The 19,892-nt window shown below is 27.9% G+C and overlaps 2 protein-coding genes across 3 annotated transcripts in view; both read left to right on the plus strand.

Annotated features, from left to right (window-relative positions):
- LOC113365708 (thyrotroph embryonic factor) overlaps window positions 1-15,853 on the plus strand; it is a 70,839-nt gene extending 54,986 nt beyond the window's left edge. Inside the window, exons 2-6 of one of the 2 annotated variants that reach the window (XM_026607229.1) lie at window positions 12,304-12,488; window positions 13,527-13,764; window positions 13,907-14,031; window positions 14,597-14,734; window positions 14,912-15,853. In XM_026607229.1, the coding sequence (XP_026463014.1) occupies window positions 12,304-12,488; window positions 13,527-13,764; window positions 13,907-14,031; window positions 14,597-14,734; window positions 14,912-14,998 (773 nt within the window). In that variant the 3' untranslated portion in view covers window positions 14,999-15,853. The remainder of the gene's footprint in view (window positions 1-12,303; window positions 12,489-13,526; window positions 13,765-13,906; window positions 14,032-14,596; window positions 14,735-14,911) is intronic. The other variant, XM_026607230.1, reaches the window with a different exon arrangement.
- Window positions 15,854-17,737: 1,884 nt separating this feature from the next.
- Window positions 17,738-19,892, plus strand: part of LOC113366458 (tripartite motif-containing protein 43B-like) — a 27,253-nt gene continuing 25,098 nt past the window's right edge. The window contains exon 1 of the mRNA XM_026608058.1: window positions 17,738-17,852. The gene's annotated coding sequence lies outside the window, so the exon portion shown is untranslated. The remainder of the gene's footprint in view (window positions 17,853-19,892) is intronic.

Genomic DNA, 19,892 nt, shown 5'->3' on the forward strand with positions numbered 1-19,892 from the left:
TTTGTGAATTTATACATTTTTCTTCGCCTTTTAATGTTATTTTGCATATTTTTACAAAATGTACTACTAATATATCCATTATTATATGTGGTTAGTTGCAAATATATGCTACAGTAGAAAAATTTATGAAACTATTCATAAAACTTTACCCATTATACGTTTTGTAACGTTTATAAAAGGTATCAAATTATTCTGAACGATTTTATGATGAGATTCGGTAACAATGCCTGGTACATTAAAATTGCCATGATTAAAAAATTAAAAATTCTCATAATTCAATTTCTCATCTTTCCGCTATTATTATAAGCTTTTAGGTATTCATATCACTTCAGTAATAAGTTGTACAATCAAAAAAAAACCATATAAGAACAATGAGTAAAGAATTGTGATAAGAACAAAGCGAGTACTTTTGAGCCAATTTTTATTTCTCTTATAGTGTGAAAGAAAGATTCGGTTTCTGTGTAATAATTTTGGAGATCGTGAAAACAATTACTTGAAATCCTATAGAGGTTATTACTTTATGTATAAAATTGAATCTCCATATCAGTTGCTTTTCAATATAAAACAAACGGGACGTGAGTATTTGTTATAAAAGTTATTTCGGATTATTTAAATCATCTTGACATACATTCTGAACATGCACACAATTATCCTGGCAGAATAGTTATGGTAAATATAATATAAATACGCAGTTTATTTGTCATATATTAACTTGCTTCGTGTATCAATCATTTCAGTACTTTGTATAATTTCACGTCTACTTATAATATTTATTATAGCTATCTATATTTAATATACTGCTACTAGTAAGATTATGATAGGTACTCGATGGAATATACAATTTTCAGAACCTGTTTTTGCGATTTGCTGGATTGGATTTCTCATCGAATGTTTCGCCCTTTGACCGATTAGAAGTATTTAGAAAAATAATTGTATATTATGATATAGGACTTTAGGTTAATAGTAAAATAGTAATATTATTAGTTTGTTCCTCTTTCAATAGGAAAAGCTGTCCAAAATTGTAAAAAATCAGCAATCAAATTCACAGTTTTGTAAGAACTGATAAAATAGTTTCGAAACATCTTAGCCATATTGTTGACCAATTCAGTTCAAGTTTAAAATTTAGATTTTATGATTAAGATTTTTTATAAATTAGAGATAATCAAGTGTTCACTGAAACACTCATATGTGCAATATTTTGTATCTCATTTATTTAGTCTAGTTTTTATTACAAGTAACTTAGCGTCTCATGTTATAATTTCAAACTGATCTTTATTGTTTTTTTAATAAATTCATAATTTGTTTTTAATTTTTTAATTTTTTAATCATCAATGGTCATCTCAGAAATTTTTTCTGCTTTTTATGAAATTATTCCTATCCATTTTTTCATAGAATTATTTCCAACAAATTTCTTTGTCCATTTTGTGTGCCCAATTTATTTTTCATTTCATTTCTTGTTCGAACACCAAGAAAAGTTTCATTTCTTCTGCTTTATGATTTTAATTTTCAAACTCAAATTTGCTATTTTTTTTAAAAAACATCTCATTTGATTTATAGTATTTAATAAATAATTAATTATATCAATTTAAGGAAACATATAGGTTAGGAAGTGAACGCAATGAATCAATTTTTTATGTATACTTAAAAAAAATCGCGTTATAAATATGAATAATGGATCTTTCTAAAAAACAATTTTATTATTATTATTAAGCACTTTGTTCTTAATTCAGGCAAAAAATTACTTACCATATAAATTAGTTCAGGTGAATCGATCATGAATAATCGATACCAACTATCCAACTGGCATATAATTTACAAACTCCTTCTACGTAAAAGTTATGACAGGTTTAATTAATTACAGCATGCACCGATTTATTTATATAGTTTTTTTTCTGTCACATCATATTAATTTACCCAACAATCTTCTATAATAATAATTATCCATTCGTCAATTTTAGCTACGTGATTGACGCAGATTTTCTCCGGCAAATATTTCGTGTCCATGATAAAACATGCGTATATTATTATTTTAATAAATTCATACTCATACATAGATAGATATAAACTGATGAAATTATATTGTAGAAAACGACGTAGAAAAAGAAAGTGAAATGACTCCCAAATTCACAGTTAATGCGTTGCCGAAATTATTCCGTTCGCACTGGTAGACAATCGCGGGGCCAATTTAGTAGTAATCACAATAAATTATTAATTACACAAATATTTTCAAATATTATTATTTCTTGTGAGATGTTGTATATATGAGCTTCCTTGTGAAAAAATTTTAGTTAAGAAGCATAAATGTATACTTACTACTTAGTAGACAGACTATGGGGGTAATTCTGCGGAAACATAGCGCATTGACAAAACAAATCAATCAAACATTTTCAAAAAATTTTTAAAAAAATTACAGTTTTATTACGTAACTTAAAATACACGTGATGTTTGGTGGAGGAGGGGTGCTAATTTTGAAAATCAACATGAATTACCAAGGGGTTTTATACACTGGTATAAAAATCTAAATTATTATATACAGAATCTTTTTGGGAACCATTGCAGACTGATAAGATATTAAATGCTATCGAAACGATATGATTTCAAGAATCAAAACGCTTTCATCTATCTTTTATATTTGGCTATATTTGTCATTTTCAATTTATACAGTGAAAACCGACTTTTTTCACTAAAAAACCGGTTTTCGAATTCCATAATTTTCGCCAAAAAACGATTTTTAAAACCGGTTTTTGAAAACCGACAAACCCTAGTATGTATAGTTTGCTAAGAACAATAAAACAAAAAAAACATATTATTTAGGACTTAACGAGTTTCATAGATGACAACTTAATCGATTGTCCTATCTCTGTGATGTGTTCATTATTAATTCTGCAATACTGATGAACTTTTTTTTATTGATGCAAAGTAGGGAGTATTTAACTTACAAATATATTAAAATATATATTTCTAATGTCTCTATCACTTGACATCAGGCGATCCCAAGCAAAAAACTTTTATTTTATACTATATTGGTATTTACAAATATAAAATCTCATCAATAAATCTATTTTTACATCTATTAAAATTTCTTCTGTTATTCATATTTATCTTACCAATTAACATTTTAATCAAATTGTCAATATGGATAGATATTATTTCTGTTCTGTTGGAGCATCAAAATCGAAAGTTTATTTATAAAAGGTATCCGGCTAATTAACTCGAATGATTGCTGGAAGCATCAGCAGTTTTTTTTTCATTTATTTACATCATAGTATTAGTGGGTTTATTATCTATAATAATGACTAAAGTTTTCACACATCTCTGGGATCCACCATTTCAGTAGTGATATATGAGAAACTTTTATTATTATACGGTTATTGTGTAAAATTAATAGCTTATTTTATTTGTTTTATTTATTATCTGTATGAATCTGTAGGAGATTAATTATTTTTCAAACTACCACAAATTTTGATGGGATATTTTAAATAGTATTAAAGGACACTATTCAGTAGCACATTGAACAAAATGGTTCATATATTACATATCCTTGACCCAAAACTCAACTTTTAATCACCAATTAGTCTATTCATTAAACTATAATTAATATTAAATCGAACATTTGCTATAGGTTATGTTTCACAAATTCTTATTGCAATAACTTTTGAAAGGTTCTCATAAGTTGTTTAATTTTTGTCACTAGTACTATGTTAATATTTTTTCATGTAAATTCTCGTTTGATTTTGCTTGCAAAAATACAATAAAAGCAATTTTTTTTTGAAAGTTGCCTAATTTATAATATAAATCTATAAATGCTAAAGATTATTCTATTAAATGTTATAATGGTTTGAACACTTGTGAGAATGCGCCTTGGTGGCAACCGGATTTAAAATAGTTATCAACTAAGAATGATGATAGAGATCGACTATTTCATATTTTTACTATATTTCTTTTAGATAATTTTTGCTTAAAATCTAATGTTCCTCCATAAATACTCGTTTTACATGTCTCGATAATATAATATCGATAAATCTTCCGTGTATTTTATCAGAATAATTATTTTTTACCTATTGGAACTTTTCTGCATAAATTTATAAATTCAAAGCTATAGATCTGTTTTATTAAACACAAAGATCAATCAATGCATAAAATAAATATATGCATATGTACATGTTTTATGTACGTTCCAGTCTCTTCTATTTGACTAACAAAATACATAAAATTGATGTGTTTAATATCAGTAACAACTTTTTTTATAAAACCAATGGTGAATAAAATTGCCAAAAATACTTTCTCTTATGATTTTAGCTGTTTGAATCTCTTGGCGTAATAAAGCTATAACGTTTAGTTTTTATGATACATAAACATAATAGAGTTTTTGTACTTAAAAAGGGCTTTATGTTGCCGCATTTTAATTATATGCTATTTTTTAATAAATTTTTAAGAGTCATGACGCTTAGTAAATAAGTCCTGTAAATTTGGATTTAGAAGAAAAGCACTTATTGTATACCTTTATAGCTAGAAAAATACTTAAAGAATTTTAAAAATACTGATTTTTATGCGATTGGCATGTATTTGAATTAAATCAATGGTAAAACAGAGGTATTGCCTTTTAAGAAAATAGTTAAAATGCAAGCTTAATCAAAAATAGACCTATCAAATTTAATAGCCAACACTCCGGTATAATAGACCGTAACATAGTGAAAATTGTTAAATATTTGCTGTAAAATCAAGCGATTTGCCTTTAGAACTTAACTTCACGCTTATGTTATAAATTCACATGAAAAAGATGCAGTTATGACATTCTTTTTTTGCCGTTGTGCGTTTTCTGAGTTAGATTTTATATCTAAATCTTCTAACAGGACAGCAAATACATAGCATTTTGAAAGATTTTATTACCATTTTATATGAAGATAGGAGCGCAACAATCTTATGTTACGGTCTATAAGGAGAATTGGCCCCACAAAGTACCAAAGTGTGATAGGTAGGTGTTTTAATGATGATATTTAACATGAAAATACTTGACATTCACTGAATATTTTACCAATTATTATGGGTGGGTGTACGAGGTACAACAACAAACATTTGCCTGCATTTTAGCTAGAGTTGTATGTGAATTTTTGTCCTTGATTCGATGAGAGATGCTACCAGAGTACATGGAGATACGTGATATAGGGCTGGACACGCAAGTTAAATTTTTATTTCCACGGTTGACTAATACACGTTTTTATAATTTACTAATTACCAATCTTAATGACTATCAGGAGACTGCATGTGTCTTGCATTAAATGGTATTTTTTATAAATAGCATCTCATTTATAATTATGAAATAGATCTGATGCATTTGCATTTGAAGTCGTCTTACGTAAAGGGTTCATATTACAAATGTCAAAGAAATGCCGGAACAAATTGTAGGTAAATATAAATATAATGTAATTTCAGATATTAATTATTTTTAAATGTCAAGGGTTTTTATAAAGAAGAATTAAATCTTTTAATTTATTCTGGAGGGATAGAAGTCTTCTTCTTTAAAATACTTTTATATAAGATTTGTTATAATTTCATATCCATGTAGAGCAATTTTGTGAAACGGAATCTGTGGAAAATATCGTTCAGGTTGCATTGAAAAATTTAAATATATGTGGCATTTTAATATTAAAATTTATATAATTTTTACTTAGTTGAACTTAAAAATGTATCCATAAATCTTTCGTATATTCTTAGTTTTGAATAAAATTTTATAGAGACGCTTGTAACCAAATAATTTATTTATTCTTCATATTTTTATTATGTAGAGTTTATAAATGTATCCATCAATAATTTGTATCTATTATAATTTGTATTTTTTATCGAAATTTGATACTATTGGGTTTCGTAACCAGGATTTCCGGGTTCAAGTCCGCGGATTTAGACACCCTCATATTAAACAGTAGTGATATCAGTTTTTACAAGAAAATAAATTCTTGAATATGTCTCTTAATAAAAATAGCGTTTCGGGGGGCATTGCTGCAATATCACGATTAGAAAAATCTATTAATGAGTTGCCTCCTTATAGAGTTAAGAAATAATTAAAATATAAATCTCACTTAGTTAGGCAATCATTGATTTGCTCTGATATCAAGCAGTATTATTATTAATAGTTTTCTCTTGAAAATTTATTTTTAAACCCTAATATTTCTCTGAGAGCAAATAGCCTCTATATAGCAATGCTATAATTACAGGGTTCCCTTTATATATATATTTTTTTGTACATATTTTTTATGTACATAGTTTTTTTTTGTTTTTTTTTTTAATATTTTTCAATATTAATTAGAAGGAATGTACTTTCAACTAGAAAAATTGAGAAAATATTCAGTAGTTTTTTATAGCATTTATTTAAAAAAAGTTACTTGGCGGAGTCTATAGTAAAAACAACCGTTGGGTTGCATCTGAATAGCATTTGTAAAACTATGAACCTTAGAAATAGTAGTTACAATAAGTTATAGTGCATTCAATTCTGATTATTTTTATTTAAAAAAAATCTGCAAGCAATTAGTTTCAAGTTGTAATATGATAATGGATATAAGTAAATGTTTAGGGCCATTATAAAATTTATTTTTTTTAGGTTTGTTATATTTAAGGCATTTTGTATATATTCATTAAATTTCAAAATTTACTTTTTTATTCAGAAAAATAATTATAAATTAGATTCTAATGTAAATAGATTTGCTGGTTGAGAGACAGTGGTAACAAAGTTGAAGATAAATACAAGAAATTCATCATTTTTTATTATGGAACTTGTAATTTTTCCTTTCAACTCTTATTCTCCGTATCCTATAGTTAAGATATATCTGTTACTAATTAAACAATACATCAATTATAATAAAGTGGTAATTCTAAGAAGCGTCACGATATGCCGATACATTAATAATATATAATTATTTGAGCTTAACGTTGAATTTGCATACAAAAACTTAGTTAACGATGCATGAATAATCAATTACCCCGTTCCCTTAGACTCGTCGTGTAATATCTTACACTTATTAAAGTCATCAATCAATACAGATCATCTGTATTAGTTGTTTATGAAATGATTAATAATTATGCAATTCATAATGTTCCCACCTGTATGGGAACTGCGAATATGCTTTGAGATGATTTAATTGTTTGTCTAGTTTTATAAATAATTACTAACGTGGAAGTGTATTGAATCCATTAGCGTTTTTGAATATCATTATATATTCATATGTTTATATTAAGAATTATGATTGGAATTGAAAATGACAATAAAATTTACAGCGAATTTATTAACTTTCATTTTTTACATATCTCATTGCGAGGGTTGAGCTTTTTTCATCATTTGAGGGCATCAAATAAAGTATATGGAAACCAAGTAGCTGATGATAGAAAAACATGGAAGTGCCAGTATAATGATCAATCAGTCATTTGACCAATTTTTGTTCCTAATTTTTAAAGACTAATGAGAACTTAATATTTTTATGAGCTTTTCTGCTAAAACTCCTCTACACAGCTTTTATTAAACTATAACCCCGGATAATTTTTCTCTTTATTTAGTAGCTCTTCAGTACTAGGATTTGTCTAATATTGATCAAGTACTTTAATTTGATGCAACAATGTCCAGGAAGACCAAATATTAAATATAATTTAAATTGATTATAATATGCTAATTGTCCAGATCTTGAAATGTCATAGCAAAAGTTGTTGGCCAACCTTCAATATTAAATTAAAATTAATATTGATGAAACCTAATTGAGATACACATTTTTCCTATATCATAGAAAATTTTAGTTAGAGTCATATGAATCTAACGAAAATTTTCTACGATACGGGAAAAATGTGTATTACTATTAGGACAAACACAAAACAGTTTTGTGTTCATGGTACTGGCACTTCCATGTTTTCCCGTCATCAGCTACTTGGTTTCCATATATTTTACTTGATGGGGACAATTCTGAAGTACTTAGTCATTTATGGCATAGACACTGGATATAGTTTATGGTAGAAAAATCTTCATAATTGTCTATAATAAATCCAATTTATAAGTATAATTGCTTATCCCTTACAATGATTTTAAGAATGAATTTTTAATTATAAACGATTACTTCCATTAATTTTTGGATGTTCTATCAACGTTCAAGTCCTTCAAACCGATTCGAGCAGATGTTGCTATACAAACTATCTTTTCTAGTTTTTTACCAACACGGCCATAAGAACCGACTGCTCGCATATGTTTTCATTGCCGGCATACGTGTATTTGCAATTCATAGCATATGTGTATAATTTTTGCCGATCCGGTATGAAGGTGTATTTAGAGGTATCCTTGTGTTCGTATTATCTATATGTGTACGTCTATGTATTTGCAAATGATGACCTTGGCACAATCATTAGCGTTGTGGCCCCCCACCAAATGATGATTTTTTTCTGCCGGCTGTGTGTCGGATCTCTGATGTAAAGAATAACTATGTTGGACCATCATTATTATCCGATGGGAGATAGATACTGGCCTAGGCCAGTGACGTGCTGGAAATTAGTGAGCAGGTGCTAAATGAATTTGGGCGGGGAGAGGGAAATATTTGGAACTGGGGATAAATTTTAGCAAAAATGTATACATCTTTGACACATATCAATTCTTAATATGAATACCTGTTATTGACAAATATAGGGTCTATTTTATTAAAATATTCAAGTTTCGAGGAGCACACTTACATGAATATGTTAAATTCAGTTTTTTTGATAAGCCCTTAATCTAAATGTTCGAAATACTCAACTTACTTTTTAAAATACTCAAGATTAAAAGAGCATTCTTATATGAATATGTTTAGTTCAAATTTTTTGGTAAGATTTTCATTAAAATGTTCAAAATATAAAATATTCAAATTTTGATGTTCATTTTTCAAAATTCATTAGGTAAGCGGTTAAGAGCGCCGGGATCTGAATCAGAGGTTCCGGGTTCGATACCCACTTCAAGCAGCCTGTTGTCAGGCAGCAGTGACAACGATTTTCACTCGGAAATATAGATAGCAATATGTTTCCAAGTGAAAATAACCCTTGCCCGGCATTGCTGCACCAATAAAAAGTCAGCCCTATTAAATTAATTCTAATAACAAAAATCATCAAATATTGGATTAACCATTGGGTTACCATCTAAAAAATACGAAGTAAGGAGAAGTTTCAGCCCAACAGCTCATAGGACGAAAGGTTTTGATTGCTGTTAAAAAAAATATTTTGAATTTACCAGTCTACAACCAAAATAATAGCTACGTTTGTAAATTTGATAACTTGATTATTTTTTTATTGTTATTACATGTATTGTTTGTTTACAACATCCAACTCAGTACATTTTGATAATTACAAATGCAGTTGCCCAAAAAACATTGTCCTAAGAAATATGCACAAAAAGTTAATATAACTCAAAAGCTGATTTTCCACTCAATAGACAAATTGAACCAATATTACATTGATTATAGTATATAATTAAAATGTTATCTTTTAATTAATAAAATTATGATATGAATTTAGTTTTCACCAATAATCAATCTTGACTTATTATTAGATCAATTGGCAAGTGGATTTTATTTTAAGTATTTGTGGTGGATTTTAATTAGTTCATCATACGAAATGTTAAAAATGTCGTTTTCCAACTAACTAGTTTCTATTTGATAGACGAATCATGCATATGATAATGATAATGATATAAATACTCCCCAAAATTGACTTGAATCAAGTGGAGATTTTTTCTTCGTTATAGTTGTTGAAATGTTGAAAATTCTATTATTCAATTTTTAGTAAAAGTTTCAAGATTAGACAAATCTACAAATCTACAAATCTACAAAAGATCATCATATTAGTCTAAGTTTTCTAGTCCATGTTCTTTTTCAATTTACATTTTCATATTGCTAAATGTGATGTGGATGACATCACTAATAGCATAAAACTCTATTACATCATTTGATGTCATATTTACTTTGTGATCTCACATCTACTGAATACTCTATATACCGCTCTAAATTGAGAACATGTGCTAATATCTGCAAATGAATGAAAAATTGAATATATTTTGTACGCCTTTGAATTATCATATATACGCCATATTAATGTGTTTGCTCTATTACAAATACTAGCAAAAAATAAACAAATGCAGTATATCATAGTGTCTAGCAAATAACTCATTTCCTCTTTGCATTAAAGGTATAAAAGTACACACGAGATATAGAAATTATATATATATATATATATATATATATATATATATATATATATATATATTTGCATGCAAAGCCACAAATTAAATTTAATAGCGACAATAAGAGTAGACTTAATTTCAGCCGAACGATTAATTTGTGCAGCTAACGTAGCCTTCACACTTGAGTTGAACTTCCTTTTCAGCTGGTAGTTTTGCGATCAAACTGGTACTGTAGTTTCCGGCGCTCCAAAGCCGGATAGGGATAGACCAGGCATTGTGTATTCAAAATCCAGGGATTATCCAAAACGCTTTGTTTGAAATGATTGGCAAAATCAATGGCGCGGAGGACGGATGAAACTCGATTAAAACTCCAAAGCTTTTGGAAAAATATTCACAGTCGAAGCTATACTTTGAATCCTGTACTTCTATTGAATGTGTCTATTACCTCAATTAATCATCTGTTTGTTGTGTTTTCTGTCTATCCATGACTTTGGTGTTTCGTTCGCATTATTTAGAGTTTTTTCATCTGCAAAGCGTTCGGTGGTTCAAGGTTGATCCGAGGGACCGAGAGACCGAATCTAAAGTGAAATAGCGCGAGTGACATCATCTGAATGCGCTAATAGCTCTAACTGGGAAGTAGAAGAGAATAGAATAGAATCCATAAAAAAAAACATAATAGAATAACAGGGTACACATACCATGAGAATTCGTTTGCGCTGATTCTAAAACAGTTAAAGATCCTGGGAAAAATATCTATAAAGTATAGAATGTGTTGTGTTTCAACTTTCTTATATCAATACACACTGCACAATTACTTTTTTTCATTACATGTTATAAAATGGCAATTAGATCCTAAAACATATTAGGATCTAGTTGAACTATAGAGCTTTAAGTTCCATTAATGACATGATTAGGCAACTTTCCAATGAAAGCCCTGATTCTGTGGGTAGTTTGTTCTTCAATCTCCTCCTGATGGTCGGAGTATCCTCAATTGATGTGACTTCATAGCTACTGCAAATGTTTGAATTTGTTATAGTGAGATGTCAATTTTTAAATTGTTGAGATTAATTTTGTTTAATAGCAATCAGAAAGAAAATACTTTTTATAAGATTTTTAGAAACTCAGTAATAGTACTGGAGTACTCCATTTTACTGCATTAGATCAAAGGGGTGCTTCTTTTTCAATCTTCTTATATCTGATGGTTCTAATATAAGTCAGGTTTTAAAGTCTTTGACCGTAGTTTTAGGAGTTGCTATATTTGGATTTTGCTTGCACATCCCAAAAGATCAACTCCATAGGTCCAAATTGGTTCAATCGCTACCTTGTAGAGCAGTTTCTTGGATTTGTGGACATTTTGAATTCTGAATCCATATACAATAATTCTCATGTTAAACATAGGAGTACAATGAAGTTATCTATTGTAATTTTTTATAGATATTCATATGCCAAACTTAATTAGTTCTCAATTTTATTTGCTGTAAGTTGCATTGAATTAGCACTTGTGAAAATGTTGACTATCGCTTTTTTAATAATTGTTCTCCATATTTTTTCCTATTTACATTAAATATGTCTTCAGTTCAAGATAATTGAATTTGGAAAGAAAATATTGATTTTGTTCTTGACTTTGTGTTTACTGCCGGTATCTATATTTACAATGTTGGGCGCCTGGAGATAATGTGAACAAAGTCAAGGCGAATCTGCAATTACATACTAGTCTCGTGTTTATTTTTCAAAGCAATAATTAAATATGTGGTACAAAAAAAATATTTTACGTTTACAGTATTATTTTATTAATAGTTAATGATTATTCCTCAATTTATAGCTTGAGTTTAACTTGCAATTTGCGCTACTTTATTTTTGCTCAAGCGATCAATTTTCATCACGTGTACGAGCACGTGATACATTTCTATAGTAGTGATACCTTAACAGTTCACCAGTTCAGAAATAGAGAATTGTTAAGATCTATGGAATGATTCTAGAATTCTATAATATTGAATGAAATGTAAATATTTTGATTACAACTTTGTTATACTCACAAACAGTATTTACACCAAGACCTGTGTGGTTCTTTTATTAATATGTTAAATATCAATTCAATTCCAAAAATAATTTTTATATATTATTTTTAGGTAAATCTTCAGCTAACAGCACAGGCAGCAGCAAAGGCGAATGTGACAGTCATAGTGGTTCCTCAGCGAAAGATAAGGACTCCGATTGTTCTGAGAGCGGGCTTTGGGGCAATGTGGAGGCGCAGGCCGCCTTCCTGGGGCCTAATATATGGGATAAGACATTACCCTATGATGCTGATCTCAAGGTGATTATAATCATTAACATAATTACCCATATACTCATTTCTTTTCATTTGGAAGATCCATGTTTTTTAAAAATCATTTTAATACAACTTTGAGAACAAATAATTCTTAATTGATGAATTATATGCTTAATTTGAAATTTATAAAAAAAAAACATTTATAAGAAATTGATATTTAAATCACTTACAAACTTAAGCATAAACTTTTTTAAATTTGCCTCTCAAATATTATCATGTTGGTGCACCTTGTTTGGTTTCGAGTGAAGATGTTACTAGTCATTAGCCGCCGCCATCTTATATTAATGTCAATATTTATTATTTTAGAAAAATTTATTTAAAATATGTATAACAATTTATTAAAACACAAATCACATATTATTTATTTACAATATTTATGGTTAAATATTATAATGTAATTTTTTTAACGAAATTATTTACTTACACTTATCGTGCAATAGAGCCATGAGCTAACCTGTACCAGTAATTTACTGCTGTGATATATTTAATATAGATGATGATTATATGGCAGATAGCCAGTTTAATTTTATTATATATAAGTAAATGATGATATATAATTATAAAAATGGATTTTCCTGACGACGACACTACTACCACAAATATCAATAATAATGCGATTCCTTCTTGTACAAAATCCACAAGAAACAGAAAACAATCAACAAGGTCTAAAAATACTATCAAAATTAAAATACAAAAAGATTGTGAAAAGATTAAACCTGAGGATATAACACACTTTAAGGTTCTGAATATTTATTGAATTACTTTTGAAATGATTTTTGAATTATTGAAGGTCACCATTCTTATGTGATTATTAATATTATATACATTATTCTGATAAGAATCTTCTGATAATTCAACAAAGTTCTGATGATAAATCAGGCATAATCCAATTAGCTTTGATGGAACTAAATACATACTCATTGACTAGTCCGCAATGTTACGTTTGTTGCATTTTATAATATTATATTTATTGTATGTGATTAATATCAAATTTTACTTAATACTATTTTTTTCCTTTCACAGTATGTGGATCTAGATGAGTTCCTTTCTGAGAATGGAATCCCTGTGGATGGAATGGGTCACAGCGGTGGATTGGGGTCCATGAGCCACTTAGGTGGCTTAGGAGGATCTCATAGGTCTGAGGCTTTAGGTCACCCTTTGAGTGGTATGCCAACACATCTAACAAAGATTGAAAGATCACCTTCACCTTCCGAATGCATGAGCCCGGATACTATGAATCCTGCTTCTCCAGCTGATTCAAGTAAATTGATAGATATATTATAAAATTTACAGCTAATATACAAGAAAACTGATCTATTTTTTTGCAATCCTGTATAAATCAAAGGACTGAGTTTAATTTTTTTTGTATATCAGTAATATTTCAATAAGTATTTATTTTCCAGCATTCTCAATGGCTTCTTCTGGGCGAGATTTTGATCCTCGAACACGGGCTTTTTCGGATGAAGAACTAAAGCCTCAACCTATGATCAAGAAAAGTAGAAAGCAGGTACAGGCGAGCACAAGTGACGTAAATATATCATTGATCTAATATTTTTTTCTATCTATTCTAACCTCTTCAAATCTAGCTGTAATTGCGCACATGGTATCATATATAAATATAGGATGACCTGGAAATTACAGAAAATATTCTATAGTTTTTCATTAGTATCACTAAATTTTAGTAAGTTGTTTGAACGTACCATCTGTATATAAGTAAAATTAAATACTCTTTTATTAAACACTTTATTATATTGGGTGGTTAAAGTGAACAAGTATTTCAAACTTTCTCCATTTGAACTATTTTCCTTAGCACACTTTAAAATTTAACTTGTTGCCTTAATTATTTTGATTACTTCTGTTCTTTCCGGTCAGCCTGTAGACTTTAAAATTCCAAGTTGTCATCTGCACAACTAATCTGTACTCGTTCTATAATATTATCCAATTTACCAATTATCGGTTATTTTTAAATATGGTATCATTTGACTGTAGAGAATTGCTTCCGTGTTTTATCGTTTAGTGTAAATGATATATGTATGTTTTTGTGTCTTTGTTTTTCTGTGTAATCAGTTTATTATAGTACATCTTTTTTCTAGTTTGTACCTGATAATTTGAAGGATGATAAGTATTGGGCTAGGAGGAGAAAGAATAACATGGCAGCCAAGCGATCTCGAGATGCTCGACGCATGAAAGAAAATCAAATAGCCTTACGTGCAGGATACTTGGAGAAGGAGGTATAATATTGCCAAATCTGAATAATTTAGTCATATACATACATCAATTACTATAGATTTATTCTAAACTGTTTCTGAAAGTTTTATGTAATAGAGCAGCTAAATCTTTATTTCCTTTAGTAATGCACATACTATTAATTCATGTCCCACTACATATATATATTTCTATTCTTCTAGAATATTGGTCTTCGCCAAGAGCTTGAGCGAATGAAGAAAGAAAACATGATGCTACGAGATAAATTATCAAAATTCACAGATGTTTAATATGTAAATAAATTTGCTTTAAAAAAGCACATTTAACAAGAATTATCAATGATCATCAATTTTGTTTACATTTATATGAAATGTTTTTATTATTTTTACTGTAGTTTTTGACAAAAAGTTTATTTAATTATGTTCAAGATTAACTTGATTTATATTTTGTTTATAGTTATATTTTTATCTTGTTTATACATATTTTATTTGGTTGTGGATTCTTTATTTCTCATTTTTTTGTGAAATAAGCTGTAATCTGATTGTACTGTACATATTTAGTTAATATATATTATAGCTTCTAAAATAATTCACTCACGATGTTTATTTTGTCTCAACAGTCAAAATAAATACTGATTTTTTTTTTAAATGTAAAAGATCAATAATCAATGAAGCAAAGATTTTATAAACATCTTTGCTAAATTTTTATGTAATTGAATTATTTTTCATGCTATATATAATTTATATTGGTAGTTAATTATTAGAGATTTTCTAAAAAAAAATGATCTAAAATTTGGAATAGAACAAATTTTTCATGGCGGCCTAAATTGTACATCTAATTTGTGTTCAAAAACTTGATGGTTTAGATACATATACCTTAATTGATTATGCTTGCAGTTATTTTGTATATAATATAGTCATACACATCTTGTGCAATAAAAAAAGTATATATTCAGAATGATTTAAATTTTCAAGTAGATGATAGTTTCATTTTTGTTAGTTACCAATTAGAATGTTAAAAATGTAATAATTATAACAGATATATAGTATACAACAAAAATTGTAATTACCATGATCATTAATGTTTACAGTTGTAGATAATAAGTGTAATTGTTATGAAATTTAAGAAGATATAAGAACACATTTAACTATTCATAGACAATACTACTCTAATATTTCTGTAGATTATGTAATAACTAATCTGAAATAGTCAATGACTTAGTGCTACTGTTGAAAAATAATTGTTTGAGCAAAAATTAACATTTTAAAGTTACATCTGTACATATTTAATTCTAATTTTATATCACCAATATGTATCGAGTCTAAAAAGTGTTTTATTTTCAGTTTGCTGTATTGATGTTACCATTTGTAGTTACCATTTTCAAGTAGTTGTAGGAAAATATTAAGTTTGTTAGTTTTCATTTATTACAAGAAAGTTATCACTTTATCGATAAATACATGTATAAAATTGTTATATCCTTATAATTTAAGCACTATGGAAGATACAATTCATTCATAACCCTTTTTAAAGCTGTGCTTTAAGATTTAGAAGTAAATAAAGAACTAAAGTACAACTATTCCAGTTTGGGTTAATTTTAAGATATTTTTTTGTCTTATTTTTCACTAATTAGTTGATTTGATATTTAGTACAAATGTGTACTTGTAATAATCTGAAAATGTTAAGTTTATATTGTAGATAAATATTTGATATAGAACGAAGTTGAACAATACATAAGTGATGAAAAGTGCTTTTCCATTGAAAATATGGCTGTAGCAGAAGAGCAAATGCTTTGGTTTGTTTTTGTACAATAAATTGCAATTAATTTATTTTCCAAAATTATAGTGTTCATCATTGTATAGATATTTATTTTACATTTACTTTATTTTAAAATCTAAATTTACTTGTTTATTCACTTTTCTTCCAGATTGATAAAATACATAATGAAAATCAGGGAAAGGCATTATTATGGATTGTTATATTTTGCTTGTTGATTAATTAATAAATTGAAATGTAAAATATCGTTATGAAGCTGTTGTATGTATAAATTATATACAAATATTCTGCAGCTAGTAATTGTTGTATTTGTGATGATAATGAAATATATTTGGAACATAATTTTTATATTCAAATTAATATTTATTTGTTCCTGATGTGTAAATCTACAACTACACTTTAAACATGTAAAAATATTGTCATTGAAAGGAATAATAAATATTTAGTATTGAGACTATTTAATTATTTAGTTGTTTGATTTTACAGACCGATTCACTAGATATTGTTGATACATCTAATTTATTGAATACTGTTTCTCATATCAAAAAGTTTTGCGTCGAGTTACAGATGAAAATAAAATGAATAGTTTCTTGCGGCATTGCTTTAAATAAATTCAATCTCGAATATTGACAAATATATCAGGTACATAAATAAATATATTATAGATAACATTATTAATCTGAATAGAAAAGCTTACCAAGTTTGAGAATTAAGCTTATGCTTGACGTGTAACACTAATAAGCAGTTAACTGTACAATTATAAATGTGTAGGTTCTTTAATATAAAAATTGTCATTTTTCATACTGCATTGAATACTATTTAACAAATATATCAAACATTCCTTATAATCTATTCTTATTAAAAGCATCTCTTTATTACGATGACTTAAGTCTGCAAACTTGATTGGACATTAATCAACTAATGTTACCATGACTTAAGTTGGTTGTATAATAATTTATATAACAATTGTAATAACATTTACACACATTCTTCAATTTTTATTTCATTTACAACATTTAGCTTTAAAAACATTCTATTACTACAACTATGAATATATTACCGTCTAGGACTTCAACTTTGAATTGAATTTCTTAACCGTTATGCGACTTATCGATATTTCCCGCGTATTTTTTTTTCTTACATATGGCCAGCCTGTTTTACCCATACACTTGCACGTTGTTATGTCACTTCAGCCATGACAGCGTTACACATGCCGCACGGCCGCACCACACGTCAGTTTAAAGATTTCTGTCAGTGGGTGATGTGTTGTGCGAGTTCATATACAATAAAATATTGTGTTTTATAGTTTCTAAGTGCTCAAAAGGATTAATAATATTTGAAATAATATTATTTTGTTCACAGCTTACTTGGGTATGTTTAATTGACTTATTACTCGACACAATATTGCATTTTTCATGATTTGTTTTCATTCGTTACATGACGCTTATGAAACGTCAATTGCGTTTGTCGTACGATTGTTTGGTTAAACTCGAAGATTTTCAAAATGATTTTCTCGACGGTGATTTTTTATATGATTAGTATTTTTGGAAATGTTGCTGGATAGAAAATTATTTTGTTAATATTAATTGAATTTCCAGCGTATCATAAAATTACATAACTATAATGATGTAACCATGGAGTCATTTTAAAGTGCCACGCAAATTGTAATATGAAATTCGGGGAATATGGAGGGATTTGGAATATGTTTTGAAATTGAAATACTATTTTTGTATTTGTCCTGGTAATTTGAATTACGCGTGCACGATATTAACACGCAACACTTTTACATAATATGGATATCTATGACGAATCATTGGACATTATTAATAATTGTGTCAATTTTAGACATAATAATTCTAAAGTTATGTAATAAACTAGTTCAAAATCAACTATAATTATTATGTGAAGGCATTTTTAATTCCTTCGAATCTATCATTATAAATATCAAAATCTGTTCAATACAAATTTATTTTATTATAAATTATTACAACCTTCTTGCATAACTGTGATATGATTTTTTTTCTTTTAAATTAGAATCTTCTACTAAAATCTGAAAAGTAATGCTTTACAATTAGTTCACTAATGAGTCATATATATGATTCACATTGTATTTAATCAAATTTAACTTATCAAAAAACCGTGAAAAAATGAATACATTGTACATTGTAAATATTGTTCTAGTAAAATCAAAGAAATGATTTAACTATACTGGTCCATGGCATAGTGCCTTAAGGAAAATTGCTGGAACTTCCCGTACTGAATACTACATTTTTTAAAAAAGGTTCAAAATTTTTCAAAAACTGAAAAAAATACAATTCACAGACTAGCGAATAAACGTTGGTACAGAACCTATAGAAATGTAAGCAAAATTTATACTTCTTATTAAAATCTCTGTGAAATATTTGATAATTTGATGTCCATATATCTACTGATCAATTTTGACCGCCAAATCGCTTTTGTTTTACTTTTTTCACTCGATCTCCGAAACCTCTAGACCTGCATTTTCAAAAAATTAATAATTTCTTCATCTCGTCAATACAAGTAAAGTGTTTTTTTCGAGCTGTTTTAATTTGAGGCAGCAATGTTCGAGAAAAGCTATTTTCACTTACAAATATAATGCGATCTACATTTTCGAGTGAAAACCAATGTCACTACTGTTTGATACCAGGTTGCCGTAGGTGGGTATTCAATTCGAAGCCACAAAGAGGCCCAAATACAATACAAAACGTAAAATATATTTTGCATATACTTTGAGCAACTAACTATATATTTTTAAAATTTCAACACAGCCGCAAGAGATCATTGTTATTCCAGTTATGTCATATTATTACTTCATGTTTAATGAAGAATATTTCATCAGTTCATTTACATAACGAATCTCTTATGTATGAATACAGAACGCGAGCACATTTGGATTATGATTAAAAATCAAATCTATAAACTAAAATTAGAACGGTTGCATAAAATGCTCGGAAAATGGGCTAAATTAATCAAAAATTTATACACAGATAACTGATACATGTGATGTAATAGACAGTATAATGTACAGAGGAGATCTATTTTGGAAATAAAAATAGGTGAATTATAGACATTTTGTTCAAACTTATGTATTGTAATATTTTGCAATTATGTTTGTCTGAATACAATTAAAAAAAATTAAATTGTGTTGAAAAGTTCCATCAAAATATTGAGGCGCATTTAATCAGGATTGTACAATAGTAAAATATTTGATAAATTGTCTTGATATACACCTTTTAGATCTTGACCTACGTTCATTTCATATTATTTGAAATAGAAAAAGCTTTACCTTATATATTATATATAAGGCAATTCCAAACTTATTTTTTTATTTCAATATAATTTCAGCTGCCTTATAAACACATTTAGTTTTTTAGTGATAATATGTACTAC

Source organism: Ctenocephalides felis, unplaced genomic scaffold, assembly GCF_003426905.1.
Source record: "Ctenocephalides felis isolate EL2017-DRISC unplaced genomic scaffold, ASM342690v1 CF-g0.4_SCAFFOLD_01170, whole genome shotgun sequence".
Taxonomy (NCBI): Eukaryota; Metazoa; Arthropoda; class Insecta; order Siphonaptera; family Pulicidae; genus Ctenocephalides; species Ctenocephalides felis.